This window comes from Scyliorhinus canicula, chromosome 20 (assembly GCF_902713615.1).
Source record: "Scyliorhinus canicula chromosome 20, sScyCan1.1, whole genome shotgun sequence".
Taxonomy (NCBI): Eukaryota; Metazoa; Chordata; class Chondrichthyes; order Carcharhiniformes; family Scyliorhinidae; genus Scyliorhinus; species Scyliorhinus canicula.
Genome location: NC_052165.1, coordinates 24605330 through 24624387, shown reverse-complemented (window position 1 = coordinate 24624387; position 19058 = coordinate 24605330). Strand labels below are relative to the sequence as shown.

General features: G+C 47.4%; 1 protein-coding gene across 1 annotated transcript in view; it reads right to left on the bottom strand.

Moving 5' to 3' along the window:
- The window catches only part of LOC119955039 (tetraspanin-8-like), a 48192-nt gene extending 40084 nt beyond the window's left edge, over window positions 1–8108 (bottom strand). Inside the window, exon 1 of the mRNA XM_038780852.1 lies at window positions 7806–8108. Within this exon, the coding sequence (XP_038636780.1) occupies window positions 7806–7865 (60 nt within the window). The 5' untranslated portion in view covers window positions 7866–8108. The remainder of the gene's footprint in view (window positions 1–7805) is intronic.
- Window positions 8109–19058: the final 10950 nt, after the last annotated feature.

The following is a 19058-nucleotide window of genomic DNA, read 5'->3' as shown; positions in this document are numbered from 1 at the left end:
AAATCCTAGACTGGATTCGATATTAAAACTGGAACAGAAGCTTTGTTTAAAAGTGTAAATTGTAAATCCTGGACTGGATTTGGGAATGCAAACTGCCAAAGAAGGATTTTTTTTAAAAGTGCGTGTTTGAGAGTGGAGCTCGAAAACTCACGTGATCATCATCTAGGGGGATTCTGAGGAGCAATCCACTGACACTAACTTGGGCTCAGTGCACAGCGGTTGTATTTGACCACAATCAATCAGTGTGCTTAAAAGGGATTTTGTTTTAATGATACCGTTGCAGATTAAGTTGTACTTTGTAATACACGATAAGCAGTAAACCGGTCGACGGGATCCTCCCAAAACGTGAGAGTGTCATTTTGAGTGGAAAAACTATTGCAAATCCCACGGTTGTTCCGGAGTAACTTCCATTGCAATTTTCCGACACAAGCAATTTTTTGGAACCTGGGTGAAACCTGCCAAGAAAGTGATGTGTGCAACCTGAAGACGCCAGCAAGCTTGGCATCCCAATCTTAAAGAGAGTGTGCAGTCCCCCTCCCTCTCCCAAGAACATAGGCATCTAAGCCCTCCCAAAGGTCTCCTTGAGGACCCATTCCTTCTAGCTGGCATCAGCCCACCCCCCCCCCCCTCAATTGTCGGCACCAGCGACCAAAGGCCATTCCCCTGCACCCCCCCCCCCCCCGCCCCCCCCCCCCCCCCGGGTGAGACACATTGTGCAATGGGGTCATCAAATTCCCCCTCAACACCCCTCATTCATGGTCATGCCCGCTTTCAGGCCCATTCCTTCACACCCTTGGCACTGTCAGGGTGCCAGCCCTGCCTCCATCCACCCAGGAGCTGCAATGGTGTCCGCGCCCCCAGCATGGTCATCACGTTTGGACTCCATTACTGGAAACCAGTAGTGATTCCCTCTAGCCTTAAGCTGGGCCCACAGGAGCAGAGAATCCTGGGAGCCAAGAGACTCCAGCTCATGTCCAGCAAGGACACAAAGCAGATTGTGTCTGGTACCATGGGCCGGGAGCGTCGCTCTCCATCCGGCATGAACCCTATAGCTCTCTCGCTATTTTCCAGTAATAGCGGGATGCGCACTGGGCGCAGCACAGGTGGAGAATCACCTAGCATGTAATTGTTAAGCTAAGGGGGGGGGGGGGGGGGGGGGGAGGGAGGGGGAGAGGAGTAAAGTCATATTGTGTCATAATCCAGTTTTTTAACGTTTAATAAATGTTCTTTTAGTGCCTCTAAAACTAATTAGTGATGCTGTGACTCTGCCCCTCCACATTATATAAAAATAAATAAAAGTTGCAGTCTTTTGAGCCAGGGCTCCATTATGGTATCTTCCCTTCCTGTAGTCACATTAATTGGGTTTGTGAGAAGGGACACGTGAGGGATTTCAAAGCACAAGGAAAAGGGTTTGTGGGTGCGGATTAATAATTTCTTGGGGGATTTTGAAACGTGGGAAGGATGTTAAATAGTAAAACTTGGTCCAGGATTTATTGTTAAATGGTGGGATCTATGAATCCTTAAAAAGAGTAAGTGAGATACCGAGATACTGGCCAAAACTAATTGGAGGTGCACTGTACAGGTTAGAATCCAAAATAGCATTGGAAATTTGGAACACTTTCCTAAAAATGGAAGATGTAACGGACTGGTTTACAGAACGTAACCCACAGTCAGTTAACTGAATTGACATGTAAATTGGAGTTGGGATTAACTGCAGGGGTAAGAACAGCCGAGATTATTGAAAGCAAAGAGACACGCACAGCCCTCAAATTATTATTTTTTTTGTATTGATTCTGAAAGATAGTAAAGCTTTCCCTAATGTTCTCATTAATAGCAAGGAAATATCAAGGAAAAGAAGCTTGACTATATTTGAGGCGGGCTTATGGAGTGAGGCCTTGCGAAGGGTAAATGCGACCTCCTCATGTGCGAGGCTAAGCCTCATTCAGTTTAAAGTGGTGCTTGATGGGCCCAGCCATTCACACCCATCTGTTCTGGGCCTGCCCATATTGGAGGAGTTCTTAAAGTCCTTTGCGGGGACTATGCCGGAGATTCTGGGGGTGAGGGTGGCTCCTAACCCGTGGGTGACGATATTTGGGGTGATGGAGGATCCAAGAGTGAAGGTGGGGAGGGAGGCCGACTTGTTGGCCTTTGCCACCCTGATAGCCCGGAGACTGATCTAGTCAGGGTGACAGGACCTGGAGCTGTCCAAGGTGGCGGGGTGGGTGGGTGACTGACTTGCAGAATTCCTTCATTTGGAAAAAATTTAATTTGACATTAGGGATCAGAGGAGGGAGTCTTTTCAAGAAAAATGATTAGGTCTCTGGAGATCATAACCACAGTCTGCCATTGCCTTCTTTAATGGAGTGGTAAACAATCTGGGATGGGGGGGGGGGGGGGGGGGCGTTGTTACTCTATTGTGGGTTAATTGTTTGTTTATTTTGTTTTAATAATTGAAGAGTAGATTGGGTTAAGACATGGCCGAATTTGTAGTAGGACTATGGTTTATTGATGATTACGTGTGTTCTGGGCTTTGTAAATAATTTGAAAATACCTTGAATAAAAATATTTTCAAAAAAGAACCACACAGAGCGATTGCGCGTGTATCCTATAAAACAAACTTTAGATAGTATTTAGTGGAGACAATGAGGGTAGCACCCGGTGACTGGAGTTGCAATGACAGCCCAGCATTGTCCCTTTTGGGAAGGCCCCACAATATTCTGTGCCATTCAGGCATTTAACTGGACAGCGGTAGTATTTCCCTGCAGTTCTGGCACCGAGGGCAGAAATTCCACCCGCTGGGAGCGGCCAGAGGCCCCAAGCACTATTCAACAGCAAGACCAAGTAGGGCCTTACTTAGTGACAGAGCAGGATGGCCAGCCATAAATCACAGATTTATCGGGATGGAGGCGGGAGCATAGCAGGATCTCTCCCCTCCCCCCAGATACACAGATGAGGACATTGAATTAACACAGGTGAGTGCATTGAATTCCACCCATTGATTGTGCAAGTCTTAATTACAGCCTTTCACGGAACCCTTTGTACCAGTGAACATTAAGGCACAGTACAAACAAGCTTCTTCCCTTCCTCTGGCATTTTCCCCTCACTAATAGTTCAGTCAGACTCTCAACAGTGGTGGTAAATATCAGACCAACCTTCCAACATTTTTATGGACATCATCACAAAGTAATACCACACCAGCCATGGCTAGTCAGAATTTCAATAGCTAAAATGCTAGGAACCCAAAGAAGGTCCTACAAAAAACAAAATCCAGGGGGGGGTAGCTCTCCCGAACCTACAATTCTACCACTGGCCGGCAACAGTCGAGCGAGTAAGGGGATGGATCCAGGAGCCAGAAGCCGAGTGGGTGTGTGCGGAGGAGGCCTCCTGCATGGGGACCTCCCTCTGGGCCCTCGCCACGGCAGCACTCCCATCCCCACCCAAAAAACACTCCAGCAGCCCAGTGGTGACAGCCACCCTCCAATCCTGGAACCAACTGCGGCAGCAATTTGGCCAGACCAAAATGTCGGACAAGGCTCCCATCTGCAACAACCATAGGTTCACACCAGCACTGACTGACGCCACCTTCAAAAGGTGGAGACAGGACGGGGGGGACACTGACAATCAGGGACCTATACACGGACGACAGGATCGCAACACTGGACGAACTGACAGAGAAATTTCGGCTAGCTGGGGGGAAACGAGCTGCGGTACCTCCAGCTCAAAAACTTCCTACGAAAGGAGACAAGGACGTACCCACAACCGCCACGACAGACACTACTGGAAGACCTACTGGACGCAAGTATCCTAGAGAAAGGGAACTGTAGCGACTTGTATGACCAACTGATAGAAAGGAACGACACCGTACTGGACGTAACAAGAAGGAAATGGGAGGACGACCTGCGGATGGAGATAGGGTGGGGACTCTGGAGTGAAGCACTACATAGGGTCAACTCCACCTCCACGTGTGCAAGGCTCAGCCTGACGCAACTAAAAGTGGTACATAGAGCCCACTTAACAAGAAACCGTATGAGCAGGTTCTTCCCAGAGGTGGAGGACAGATGTGAACGGTGCCAAAGAGGCCCGGCCAACCACGCCCACATGTCCTGGTCTTGCCCCAGACTTGTGGAGTACTGGACAGCCTTCTTCGAGGCAATGTCCAAAGTGGTGGGGGTGAGGGTGGAGCCATGCCCGATAGTGGCGGTCTTCGGGGTTTCAGACCAGCCAGATCTATTCCTGGGGAGGAGGGCGGACGCCCTTGCCTTTGCCTCCCTGATCGCCCGCCGTAGAATCCTGTTTGGCTGGCGGTCAGCAGCACCGCCCAGAGCTGCAGACTGGCTGTCTGACCTCTTGGAATCTCTCCAAATGGGGAAAATCAAATTCGCCATCCGAGGGTCGGACGACGGCTTCCACAGAACGTGGGAGCCATTCATGCAATTGTTCCGGGAACTGTTTGTGGCCAACGAACAAGAGGAAGAATAGTCGGGTGGCCAAGAATCAGGGGAAAATGGATGGGAATCGGGGGAAGGTTGCGGGGGGGGGGGGGGGCTACAGGTTCGTTATGGGGGTTTGACGGCTAGCTAAGACCCAAAACCAAACTAAATAAATGCCAATAAACATGTGCCTCGGCCATATTGGGGAATGTAAAATATGTATGCCGGCTAAAGGGGGGAGGCCACAGCTATTATTACAAAGATGCTTACCTGTAAATATATATGTAAATTTTTGCGTGTTTTTTTTTTTCTCTCTCTCTAACAATTTGTAATTTGTTCAATATAAAACATGAAAACTGAATAAAAAACATTTATAAAAAAAAGAATTTCAATAGCTCTCCAAAATGAAGTAGAGGGTGAAGGCCGAAGGTGATTTGCAGATTGGAGGGGGGAGGGGGGTGGAGGGAGGGGAGGGGAGGAGGAGGAGGGAAGGGAGGAGGAGGAGGGAAGGGAGGAGGAGGAGGGAAGGGAGGAGGAGGAGGGAAGGGAGGAGGGGAGGGAGGGGGGGAGTAGGGAGGAGAGGAGACAACCGAGATACGAGGAGGCATGATCTGTTTACTAAAAGAGTTCCACAAAATGGAGCCCGGGTGTTAAACGTCACAGTTGCCAACAATGAGGCAAAAGGGTGAGGGCTACACAAGAGCCCCGAGTCAAGAGGAAAGGAGAGTTTAGCAGGAGTCATGGATCTGGAGGGTGATAGGGAGCTCTATGGTGAAATATTGCCCAAGGATAAATATTTGAAATTTAAGGTATTGGAGGACCAGGAACCATCGTAGGGTTAACAGGAAGAGCTGACAAGTAAGACTGACTCACTAGCCCAGAAAGATATCAGGTTGTAAACAGTTGTGCCATAAACAGTTCACTTACTTCCAAGTAGAAGGGAGTTAGGGTTAAGAATAGCTAATCAGCAGTCCTAACTGGATGTAAATTTAATGAATTTCACGTTGGGGAAAGAGAACAAAAGGGGTATTTTTTTTAAGATCGGGTTACGAGGCTTAAACATCATTCAATATCGCAAAACAGACAAGAGTTTTATATGTGGGCAGCAGAGAGAAAAGGCTGCTTGACTGTGAGCTACCACAGCTGGATGCAGTTGGAAGATAGCGTCTAGTTGAAGAGACACATTCTGTAGCTATTGAAGGAGTCCTGGATATTTGCCCTGGCCAAGCTTTGCTGGAGGTGATGGATCTAAGAAACTCTCTGAAAACGGAAGGAAAGGCCTGGAAATGGCCATTGAGATTACTACTTGGCGAAACCGGGATGAGAGATAATTTTACAGCACAGGAAGGGGCCCTTTGGCCCATTCTGTTTGTGCTGTCTATCAAACACATCTATTTTAATCCCATTTTCCAGAACTCGTTCCGAAACCGTGTATGCAACAGCGTTTCAAGCGTTCATCTAAATGCTTTTGATATGTTGTGAGGATTGCAGTAAAAGTTTTAAATCATATCTTGCTGCGTCATTTCTGTCAGCTTTTAGCTGGATACCCGAATTTCATTTTTAAAAATGATTAGGTCTCTGGAGATCATAACCACAGTCTGGGTGATGATAGCCTCCTATCTGGCTGCATCACAGCCTGGTATGGCAACTGCTCGGCCCAGGACCACAAGAAACTTCAGAGAGTCATGAACACAGCCTATCCATCACACGAACCTGCCTCCCATCCATCGACTCCATCTACACCTCCCGCTGCCTGGGGAAAACAGGCAGCATAATCAAAGACTCCTCCCACCCAGCTGACTCAATCTTCCAACTTCTTCCATCAGGCAGGAGATACAAAAGTCTGAGAACACACACGCACAGACTCAAAAACAGCTTCTTCCCCACGGTTACCAGACTCCTAAAGAACCTTCTTATGGACTGACCTCAATAACATTACACCCCTGTATTCTTCACCCGATGCCTATGTAGTTACATTGTGTACCTCGTGTTGCCCTATTATGTATGTTCTTTTATGTATTTTCTTTTATTTCCTTTTCTTTTCATGTACTTAATGATCTGTTGAGCTGCTGGCAGAAAAATACTTTTCAGTGTACCTCGGTACACATGACAATAAACAAATCCAATTTGCCTGTTCAAAATACATTGCATACGCTTACTAAACTTGTTTCTGGCATAGTCTGCCTGTGATGCAGTCTGAATTCTATATAATTCAGTAGTTATAAAATTCAATTCAAATAACAAAGTAAAATACATACATTTCATAAAATAAATAAAAGTGCCACACAATCTTGGGGGTGAACACCCAAGGTGAGGGAACCGGTTTTAAACTAGAAATGAATAGTCATGATTCAGTTAATCAATCATTAAGTCAGAAGTTTCGCATCAACATATAATGGTTTCCATTTTATCTTAACGTGGAAGTATAAAGTCAGATTAGTGAGCTTGTTCTCATGCGCATTCGAATCAAGGAAGTAAACCCCACCCTCTGGGATGTTGCATGTGGGATGGAGATTAACGCCAGCCAGCAGTGTCGAGGGATATCAAACCGGGCGGCAAAAGAGGCCGAGACAAACCCCATCAGAGTGGCATCTTCTGCAGAGTTTAATGGTTTAGATGCTGGAGATTGTCACTATATACTGGAGTTTACTCAGTTTGCGGCGTGTATAAACTTCACACCCGCCAGAAACCCAGCAAAGGCTTTCAGCACAATTCTAACCTCAAGTACCTGCAAAAACTGCACCCCTTTAGAGGAATACTCAATCGTCTGAAGCGATAGGAATCAATGAATTGTCTAGGGACTTTCTGTTTACTTAACATAAATAGTGACCTTGTCTAACTGCAACCTGTAGTCTTAGAGAAATTAAAATTCAGGCACGTTAAGGAGAGGGATCTTATATAATTGCCAGTAGCAATTGGCAAGACCGACATGGTGTTCAAGAGCATGCACCGCAGGGAAGCAATAAAAGGAAAATTAACGTCCCACACACCAATTACTCTGAATATGGCCATTTTACCAACAAGTAAATTGTGTGTTGACAGGAAGTGGTCCCTCCCAAAAACTCGTGCTGCTAAAGAGAAGATTTCTGCAAAATGAGTTACACTGTGTTGGCAAATTGCTGAACAGGGAATAAAAAAAACTAAATCTTGAGATCCATGCGCTGAGATCAAACTCTCAGGAGTGAAACTCCTAAAAGGGGTCAGTGACAGCCTGACAGTAAATCGAGAATTAGGATGGAGATTAAATAAAACATCATTGGCTGCTGCAATGTAAACGCTGCAGTTCCCCCATGCACGTTCCAATGTTAATTCACCCACAATCGGTATCGTTACGGCAGCGCGGAAACTGACGAGGTAGTAATTCAAACCGCTCACCCAAAATAGAAAGTTGAAGAAGAACATGGAGTACTTGATGCATTTATTAACTCCGGCCATTTTCCTGGGTATTTTTCTCTCTCTGTTTCCCGGCCACCGAGTGAAACTTTAATGCTGCTTTTCTCTCCTCCTGGCTAACCTGGTAATGAACGAGCCACTCCCACTGACTGGGGGCTGGAATCAAACCTTCAGACGGGAAACTGCGCGCGTTGCTGCATTAGACACTGTGCAAAACGTGGAGAGATCAGCAAGTGCACAGTGGTTATATCAGGGAGCTGGTCACCCCCTCTGTGAGGACGGTAGAATATGGAACCAGGCAAATGTGGTGCCCAGAATCTTTAAAAAAAACAACTCCATCTATCACCAAAAGATTTGCATTCCGCAGCCAATGTAAATCAGTTCATTTTGGCAGATGGCATTTGAAAGTAGGAGGGGGCCGGGGAGAGGGTGAATATTTAGAACGGACTTTCAAGCGACAGGAACAACCCCAGGTATCATTTTAAAAAGAACTGGGCAAATGCGAGAGTGTGGGGTTGTTCCTCCGGATGAAATGGGGCCACTTGGCCTCCCTCGTACAGAAATACCTTTTGAACTCCACCGTTGCTGTTATCAACCTCCAGATCGAATTAAGCTCTTGGCAAAGTTTAATTTAAAAGATACAGATAAATGTAGTGACTTCCAGAAAACAAGATGATTGTGTTGTGTCCCTATGTAGGATTTAATTTTGTGTTATCAAATACGAGCAAACTAGGTGGTTAGTAGTGTTCATCTCTTTAAAGAATTATGGGGTACAAGAGCAAGGTAGAGATTGGGAATTCTGCAGGAACTCACTTCCTGACTCCCTCAAACCTGTCCACCATCTACAAGACACAAGTAAGGAGTGATGGAATACTCAGCACTTGCCTGAATGAGTGAAGCTCATGAGTTTCACCCCCACAAGATCTGCAGGATAGGTAGATTGGCCACTCTAAATTGCCCCTTAATTGGAAAAAATAATTGGGTACTCTAAATTTATTTTTAAAAAGACTCAAAAGCTCAACACGATCCAGGTCAAAGCAGCTTTGACAGCCGAGACACCACCTTAAATATTCATCCCCTCCGCCATTGATGCACAGTAGCAGTAGATGCACAGTGTACCATCTACAAGATACACTGCTGCAACTCACCAAGGCGGCCTTAGACCTTCCAAACTCATGGCCACTACCATCTAGAAAGTAAAGGGCAGTAGACACATGGGAGCACCACCACCAGCAAGTTCCCCTCCAAATCACACACCATCCTGATTTGGAAATATAATTCCCGATCCTTCGCTGTCACCAGATCAAAGTCCTTGAACTTCCTCACAGTACTGTGGTGTACCTACACCAGATGTCCTGCAGCGGTTCAAGAAGAGACTCGCCACCACCTTCTCAAGGCAATTCGGGATGGGCAATAAATGCTGGCCTAGCCACTGACATAGAACATAGAACAGTACAGCACAGAACAGGCCCTTCGGCCCTCGATGTTGTGCCGAGCCATGATCACCCTACTCAAACCCACGTAACCACCCTATACCCGTAACCCAATAACACCCCCCCCCTTAACCTTGCTTTTTAGGACACTACGGGCAATTTAGCATGGCCAATCCACCTAACCCGCACATCTTTGGACTGTGGGAGGAAACCGGAGCACCCGGAGGAAACCCACGCACACACGGGGAGGACGTGCAGACTCCGCACAGACAATGACCCAGCCGGGAATCGAACCTGGAGCTGTGAAGCATTTATGCTAACCACCATGCTACCGTGCTGCCCAAACGTTTGCTGACATGAAATATTTTTCTTCAAATATCTGTGACTCATAGATTTGAGTAATTAAATACGAGGGCTGAAACAAGATCAGCAGCTCACAATCTTTCATCTGTAAATGTTAATGATCATGAACAAGGCAATGATTCAGAATGTGTGCAGCTTTGGGACTTTAACTTGTTTGCTTTGTTTAAAATTAGTCCAAATTAATTTTATTTTAATCTCATTGAATCATAGCCCTAATTCTGCCTCTGGTGGTGACCCACAGAACCTCATTGGCCAGTTTTGAGCTGCTACGTCTGTTCTGAATCTATCCCAATGACCATGAATGCGGTGTCACACAACACAGGAACTGTATCCTCAGTACGAAGGCAGGATGTTCTCTCCACAAGGACTAGCGATAGTCACTCTTACTAATACTGACCAGTACTGTATTGGACACGTTTGCTTGCAACAGGTAGATCAGGGAGGACCAGGTCAAGCAGATTTTTCCCTTATGTTGGTCGTCTCTACCAGGGGCTGTATACCTCAGAGCCCCCAGCAGGGGACTCGGCAATGAAGCAGTTCCTTGATGGACTTGACATGCCAATTGTGGGGGAGGACAGGAAACGGGACCTGGAAGCACCGTTAGAACTGGGAGAAATGACTGTCCGTGTGGAGTTTGCACATTCTACCCATGTCTGCGTGGGTTTCACCCCCACAACCCAATGATATGCTGGTTAGGTGGATTGGCCACGCTAAATTGCCCATTAATTGTATAAAGAAAAATAATTGGCTACTCTAAAAAAAAAAAATTTTTTAAAGAACTGGGAGAAGTTCGGTGCAACATCGAGGGCCGAAGGGCCTGTACTGCGCTGTATCGTTCTATGTTCTATGTTCTAAGTCATGGAGAGTATTAGCTTCATGCAGGCAGGGAAGGTGCGGGGACCAGACAGTTTCCCGACAGACATCTATAGAAGATTCACGACAGCACCACACCCGCACCTGCGAGAGATGTTCACAGGCTTGCTGGCGAGGGGCGCATTGCCGCCTACGTTAGCACAAGCCTCAATCTCGCTGATACCTAAAATAGACAAAGATCCAACAGGATAGGATTCTTACAGACCCACCTAGCAAAAATACTGACCAAAATCCTAGCCAAAAGGCTGGAGGACTGAATACACCAGAGGTGGGAGCAGAAGGCCCAACGGGCTTTGTCAAGGGTAGACAGCTAACTTTGAAAAATCAGGGGCTGGATTCTCCGCTGGCGGGATGCTCTGTTTTGCCGGAAGCACGGGGGTTTCCCGACTGTATGAGGCTGCCCCACAATGGGAAACTCCATTGACCAACCAGTGTAACGGAGCATCCCGGCGGCGTGCTGAAACAGAAACGTGGCACGGCGGGACGGAGATTACAGCTCCATGCGCTTGCTGAATGTGATCATGACCCCATCCAGGGTGAGAACACCTGAGGTCTCCCTGGAGGCTGAAAAGGCTTTTGACAGAGTCAAATGGAAGTACCTGAAGAGGTACTGGAGCGGTTCGGGCTTGAAACAGGGTTCACTGCCTGGGTGAAACTCCTGTACAACGCTCCCACGGGAAGCGTATGGATAAATACCACCAGCTCCAAGTACTGCTGCTGTTTGCCCTAGCCCTCGAGCCACTAGCGATCGCACTCAGCACGGCAAAGAATTGGAAAGGGATCCAGAGAGAAGACAGAGCACAGAGTCTTGCTCTATGCCGATGACCTGCTCCTCTCTCTACATCTCAGACGCATGAAGCAGCATGGAAATCTTCCCGGTGAACCTGCAAGGGGGAGGGGAGAGCTAGAGGGGCTGCCGTTTAAACAGGCCAGACCCAAATTATGCTACCTGGGGATCCAAATCACTTATGACTGGACTGGGAGCCACAAGTGGGACCTGACCAGTCTGACAGAGGAAATTAAAAAGGACCTGAGGAGATGGAATACCCTGGCGGGGAGGGCGCAGATGATCAAAATAAACGTACTCCCCCCCCCCAACAATCACAGGGGAAACACAGCCGAAGTTCATGGGGAAGAAAGGGGAGCGAATGCCTGCCTCAAAACCGACCCGGGGTGGGGGGGGGGGACACAAAGGGGAGTAGGAGGCAGGCGATGGCCGAGCTGGAGGAGGGTCAGGAGGGACCACACACCGCCGAGCCAGTGGGCGGCAGAATGTAAATAGGGGAAATTAAGGGAAGGAAAAAGACAAAGCTTTCTGTATTGTACAGTGAACAAACCCAGCCAATGTACACAACTTTATAAATTTTGAAAATGCCAATAAAAATATTTCCAAAAAAAGAACACGAACATACTGTTCCTCTTTCTGTTTAGATCCATCCCGATCGACATCCTCGGGGCCTTTTTCAACTCACTGGACATATTGATTATGGCGTTTTGTATTATGGGGAGAGAAGAATGCGAGGATCCCAAAGAGAGTACTGCAGAGAACGAGATCCATGGTGGGCCTAGCCCTCCCAAACCTACAATATTACCACTGGGCAGCGACTGCAGAAAGAGTAAAGGGGTAGATAAAGGAGCCAGAACTCAATAGGTGCTTATGGAGGGGGGGCTCCTGCAGAGGGATGTCCCTCTGGGCCCTAGCCATGGTGGCACTCCCATCCCTACCTAATAAATATTCAACGAGGAGCCCAGTGGTGGTAGCAACACTCCAGTCGTGGAACCAACCACAACAGAATTTTGGGCTAACTGAGAGGTCCGATAAAGCCCCCATCTGCAACAACCACAGGTTCACACCGGCGATCATGGACTCTTCCTTCAAAAGGTGGAGTCAGGACGGGCCCGGGGGTGGGGGGGGGGGGGGGGGGGGGGGGGGGGGGGAACGCTGACGGTTAAAGACTTTTACACCAACAACAGATTAACAATGCTTGACGAGCTGACAGAAAGATTCCAGCTGACGGCTGGTAATGAACTTTGGTACCTACAACTCAAAAACTTCCCACAAAAAGAAAAAGGACTATACCCATGACCACCACGACAATCACTGCTAGAGGACCTGTTGGAAGCGGACATGTGGTGACATGCACGGATGACTGCTAAGGGGGACCAACACCCAACTGGATGAGAGAAGGGAGAAGTGGGAGGAAGACTTGGGGTTTGAAATAGGGTGGGGACTCTGGAGCGAAGCACTGCACAGGGCCAACTCCACTTCCACATGCGCAAGGCTAAGTCTAATGCAGCCAAAAGTAGACAAAAGTACATAGAGCCCACTTAACCAGAACCTGAATAAGCAGGTTCTTCCTGGGGGTGGAGGACAGATGTGAACGGTACCAAGAAGGCCCGACCAATCACGCCCACGTGCTCTGGTCTTGCCCCAGACGTGCTGGGTAATGGACAGCCTCCTTTGAGGCAATGTTCAAAATGATGGGGATGCGGGTAGAGCCATGCCTGAGAGTGGCTATCAGAACAGCCAGATCTCTTCATGGGGAGGAGCTTCATGCCTTTGCCTCCCTAACCGCCCATTGGAGAATCTTGCTTGGTTGCCGGTCAGCAGCACCACCCAAAGCTGCAGACTGGCTGTCTGATCGATCGGAATTTCTCCAAATGGAGAAAACCTAATTCGCCATCCGAGGGTTGGGGGAGTAGGGCTTCCACAAAACTTGGGAGCCATTCATTCGGTTGTTCCAAGACCTGTTTGTAGCCAACAATTAGGAAGCCAAAGATCAGGAGTGGGTAGCCACGACACAGTAAAGAAGGGTGGAGGGGATGGGGGAGGAGGGGTCAGGGGACAAGGAACTAAGCCAAGCCAAATAAAGGAACCAGGAGACACAAGGTGGGGGGGGGCAACAACAACCTGAACCAAAAGGGAAGAAAAGCAAAGGGAAAACCGGTGGGGAGCAAAACGCAGGGGACCACAATTACCACAGCAAATACTGTAAGGAAGGAACAAAATAAAAGGAATGGGAAACTGTGACATATTTATGTAAATAGTCAAAACCGATCTTTGCGTAAATAGTTCTCGTTTCATTTTTTATATATTCTCTTGTTTAATTCCCACTCTTTGTTCATATTTATATTTGTTTTGAATACCAAAAAGTCAATTTAAAAAACATTTTAAAAATAAGAAAGTAGTCGTGCTCTTCTGCACAGTACAGCCTATAAGGGAGAGAGCTGGTAAGTAGTGGGTAAGGTATTTACCACTTTTATCACTTACAGCTTGAAACGTCTTTTTGTGGTTTATAGTTTGTAAAGGTTATATTCAGTAGTAATGAGGACCAAGAAAGAAGGGCCCTAGATAATTGGGTATAATCTGATGTTAAACATCTGCTGAAGGTTTCCTTTATAGGACTAAGTCGTGACAGGGAGCTCAAAGTCATGGTTTGATCCTCTTGCTCCATGTGGGAAGCCAAGAACATTCCAGTTCCCGGGGCCAGCAAGTGTGGAGGAAGTCTCTCCAGCTGCAGCTCCTGGAAGGCCAGGGTTTTGGAGTTGGAATGGCAGACCGGGCCACTGTGGAGCTTTTTCGAAGTGGAGAGCATCATACATAACATGTATAGAGAGGGTGTCACACTGCAGGCTCAGACTCCACAGGCAGGAAGGGAATGGGTGACCACCAGGAGGGTTAGGTAGGAAGTGCAGGAATCTCATGTGGCCATTCCTCTGCACAACAGATATATCACTTTAGATACTATTGAGGGGAATGGCCTCGGGGGAAAAGCAAAGCAGCAACAGCCAAATTTGTGGCAGCATGGGTTGGTTTTGCTGTCGAGGAGAGGAATAAGAAGCGTGGAAATGCAATAGTTATAGGGAATTCATTTGTAAGGGGAAATCTGAAAACTTTACAAACAAGATTCAAGTGAGTATGTTACCTCCCTGATGCTAGAGTTAAGGATATCTCAGTGATGTTATAGAACATATTCGAGAGGGAAGGTGAACAGCCAGTGGCCGTGGTACATATTCGTATAAACAACATTGGTTGGGATGAGGTCCTAAAAGCAGAACATAAGGAGTTAGGAAAAAAGTTGAGAAGGTGGTGATCTCAGGAGTACGATCAGTACCACGTGCTAGTCAGACGAGAAATAGCAGGATATATCGGATGAATATGTGGCTGAAGAGATGGTGCAAGGGGGGGGGGGTTTCAGATTCCTACGGCATTAGGACCTGTTCTGGGGTAGGTGGGACTAATACAAACTGCATGGTTTACCTGGGCAGGACCAGCACAGATGTCCTTGAGGACGTATTTGCTAGAGTGGTTTAAACTAAAATGGCAGGGGGGTGGGAACCAAGCAAAGAGTCAGAGGAGAGGGAATCAAGGGCAAAAGTCAAAGGGGAATAAGCAAAAAATAGCAGGGAAACCAAGGGCCAGATTCAAACAGGGCCACAGTGAAAAATAATGGGAATGGGACAATAATGGTAGATCCTAATGGATTTTCCATCATTACAATCACAAAATCAAGGCCTTCATTTTAAAAGATGGGGTGGATATTACATCCAGGAGCAGAAGCAATGATCATGCAAAACGCCATGTTCCAGGTGATTTCAGATGAGTGTTGTTGCCATTGCATCTGTTCTAGTAAATTGTGCATTTTCTTTTACACTCACAAGTCTCTCCCCCATGAGGTTGAGAGCATAGTGGATGATTCATTAATTTCAGAGTACTCAGCCTCTTCCCTGCTCTGGTAGCCAGTGCTGCTGGTGCAGTTAATTTTCTAGTTAAGTATATCCCTCAAGATATTGATTGTGGGAGCACTTAGTGATGTTTGGATCATTGGAGATCAGGGAGAAGAGACTGTGCCTCTTCCAGTTGGCGATGGACATTGTCTGGTGTTTCTGATTATAGGATTTATGCGCAGACATTTTGAAGGTGGAAAGACATATTGAGAGAATGGTTCAAAAAGTGTAAGGGAATATGGGCTTCATAGATGAGAGTTACTGAGCACAAATAGCACAGAGGTTACGCTGAATGTTTATAAAGCTCAGGTTTTGCCATAATAAGAGTATTATATCCAGTTCTGGTCACCACATTTTAGGAAGCAGCATGAAAAAGCGAAGAGGTGACTTGTCAGAATGGTTCCAGACATGAGGGTTTTGGAATTTGGACCCTATAACCCTGAGAAATAATAACCTTATTGGAAAAAAGGAAAAATCACTAATTCAGAATATAAACTGGTCGCCTGATAATTCTCATAGGTTAAGAATGGCTGCAAGAATCCAAAAGCAATTATATTGTCATAATCTAGGAATTGCCACAAGAATAAACAGGTGACTAATGCAATTGTCACCACAGAGAGAATTCCAGGTTCCTGTCATGCTTTCTTCAGGGAAATGCTTTTTGAATTAATTCCTAAAATATTATGTCCTCTTGCTCTCAATTCTCCCCACCAGAAAACATGGGTGGGATTCTCCGATTGCCGATGCCAAAATCGCGTTTGGCGATTGGCTGGAGAATCCATTTTTATGGCACAAATCGGGGGCAGGGCCATTTTTCAGATGCTCCATCCCCTCACAAACAGCATAATTGCTGAGTACGCTGCATGCCATTGGGACGTCCTCGGGACGTCACCTGAGGGCCTCCACTGATTCTCTGCCCCCAATGGGCAGACTTCCCGACGGTCAGTCACCTGTCCTCTCAATTTCTGGGGTCCTCCTATGGCGTCTGCGGACTGTAACCAGCGCTGCCACATTCGGAGAGGGGGGGGAGCCGTTCCGCTGGCAGGGGGGGCTTCGGGGGCGGCTTAGGGGACTGGTGGAGTGTAGTCCGGGTGTGGCTGGGTCCGTACGCGGCCGGTGCCATGTTGTGCTGCGCGGCCGCCACAGGTCGCTACCATGCGCAGTCACGGACCTGGCCATTCTCCGTCCATATCTGTAGGTAAAGAGCCGGGGTCTTTACAGAGCACAGCTGCTGCCCCCCCCCCCCCACCCGGTGGAGCATTGGTGCAGGTGCGGCACCCATCTTTTGGTCTTAAGACCAGACGCATCCTCCGGACATAGCCGCAAAATCGGAGAATCCAGCCCATAAGATTCCTGTCTTTACCCCATCAATCCTTTTAACGGCTGCTCCCCTTGAGCTGCTCCTTCATTCAATTTGATTATGGCTGATCTGTACTTTAACTTCATTTCCCCACTTTTGCTCCATGTTCCTTGATAGTCTTGGCCAACAAAAATCTATCAACCCCAATCTTGAATTGTTCCAGTGTCTAGGGAGAGAGAATTCCTTCAGTGAAATGCTTCTCAAATTCATTCGTGAAATATTGGGCGCGATTCTCTGCCCCCCACGCCGGTTGGGAGAATAGCGGGAGGGCCTCCCGACATTTTTCACGCCCTCCCGCTATTCTCCCCCCCCCCTCGCACGACCAACGTCACGAATCGTCGCTCGCCGTTTTTTACGCGAGCGGCGATTCTCCGCGGCCGATGGGCCGAGCGGCCGGGCCTTTACGCCCGTTTTTTCACGGCAGCAAACACACCTGCTCGCTGCCGTCGTAAAAACGGGTTCTGGATGCCCATTTGGGGCATCCAGAGGCCCGTTTGGGGCGGGAGCACCACCATTGTGCTCGGGAGGAGACAAGCCCGCGATCGGTGCACATCTTGTCGGGCGGCGGTGGAGAAATGCGGAACATTTCTCATGCTCAGGTTCCGTCAATGGCGTGATGACGTCACCCGCGCATGCGCGGTTTGGAGCCGGCTTGGCGTGCGGCCTTAACGACGGTCGTTAAGGCCGCGACGCCGTGATTCCCGGGGTCCCGCTCCTAGCCCCGATTTGGGGGGGGGGGGGAGAATCAGGTCCCGGGAATGGGCGTGAAGGCTGCCGTGAAACACGGCCGGTTTCACGGCAGCCTTTACGACTCTCCGCATTTGTGGAGAATCTCGCCCATTATGTCCTCTCACTCTCAATTCTCCCCACCAGAGAATAGAAGTTTCCTTTCAATCCTTTTAACACCTCAATCAGATTGTGTTTCTATATTCAAGGGATTTTTTATTTTGTTATTCTTTTCTCAGGAGGTACAAAGCCAGTGCACAGAGTGGACAGGGCAAGCCCATAATCTATCTCCTTGCTTGCTCCAAAAAACAATTCAAATTGAAGTAAATTCATGGCCTACAAAACAGACATACTAGATCCAATTGACAAGAACAGGCAGTAACGCAAGCCAAGTTTCATAGAATCCCTACAGTGTAGAAGGAGACCATTCGGTCCATCAAGTCTGCACCAACCCTCCAAAAGAGCCCCCTACACATGTCCACTCCCCCATTCACCCCGCCCTGACCCCTGCACATCCCTGGATACTAAGGGGCAATTTAGCGTGGCCTATTCACCTAATCCGCACAATTTTGGATTATGGGAGGAAACCGGAGCACCCGGAGGAAACCGACGCAGACACGGGGAGAACGTACAATCTCCACACAGACAGTTACCCAAGGCCGGAATTAAACCTGGGTCCCTGGAGCTGTGAGGCAGCAGTGCTAACCACTGTGCCACCCAAAGGTTTTTACAAGCTTTCCTCAATTTAACTCTAAAAGTCCCAGTATCATTCTGTGCACCCCTCTGCGGTCACGATAGCCATTCTGAGGTGCGTTTTCCAAAATGGAATACAGAACTCCAAATAGAGGTCAGACCGAGACTTGATGCAACTGATGCACAGTTTCCTCCATTTTATAATCCAGCCATCTTAAGATAAAGGCTAACATTCTATTCCTTTGATTTGGTTTTTGTTTTTGTTCCTATCCACTCGATTTTAATGATCTGTGTACTCAGGCTCCCAAATCTTTTTACTCCTTTACTCAGATTCCCATCACTTAGACATATGATTCTTTGAGTGCACTGTTAGTAAATAATTTGTGGTCCATTACAACAATGCTCAGCAGAAATGGCGAGAGAATTGAAAAAAGAAATGTAATCTCCTTAAGAAACCCTATTACCGGTCTATGTAAAACAAATTGCAAACTTACAGGCATGTCACACCTGTTATCTACTGCACATGAGTCAAGACCTGGCGAGCAGCTGTTTTTTTGAAGACGAGATGTTACAGCAATGGAGATTTACCTGCTACAATGCCGTCCACAGAAGGGAGGGAATTCTGCAGCTTCGCTGGGAGGATTAAACAGGCATGTGGCCAAAACACGATTAAATAGTCTTGGTGCCACAAGTCAATGCTAATGCTAATGCGGTTGGCAAACTTCAGTGAAGGCAATTTAGTTCCTTCTGCAGTACAATGATTTTAAGGTCAATTCTTTGTTCTTGTGTTCTCCTTGAATTGAAGCTAATCGATTCGATACTGAAAACGTTACCCTGCTTTCCAGTTATTGTGGTTAGCTCAGACCATTGGTACCTTCATTCGGAGATAGTTCTCTGTATTAACAAATCATATCTTTGCTTTATACTTTAAAAATCTCTGTGGTTGTGTTTGAGCAGAATGAGTGTGAATAAGAAAGCAATCTATTCAAAAGCATTGTCTTAAAGAGTCTGTAAAGGCCTCAGAAATCTTGGCATTTATGCTGTCGCTGCATGTACAGT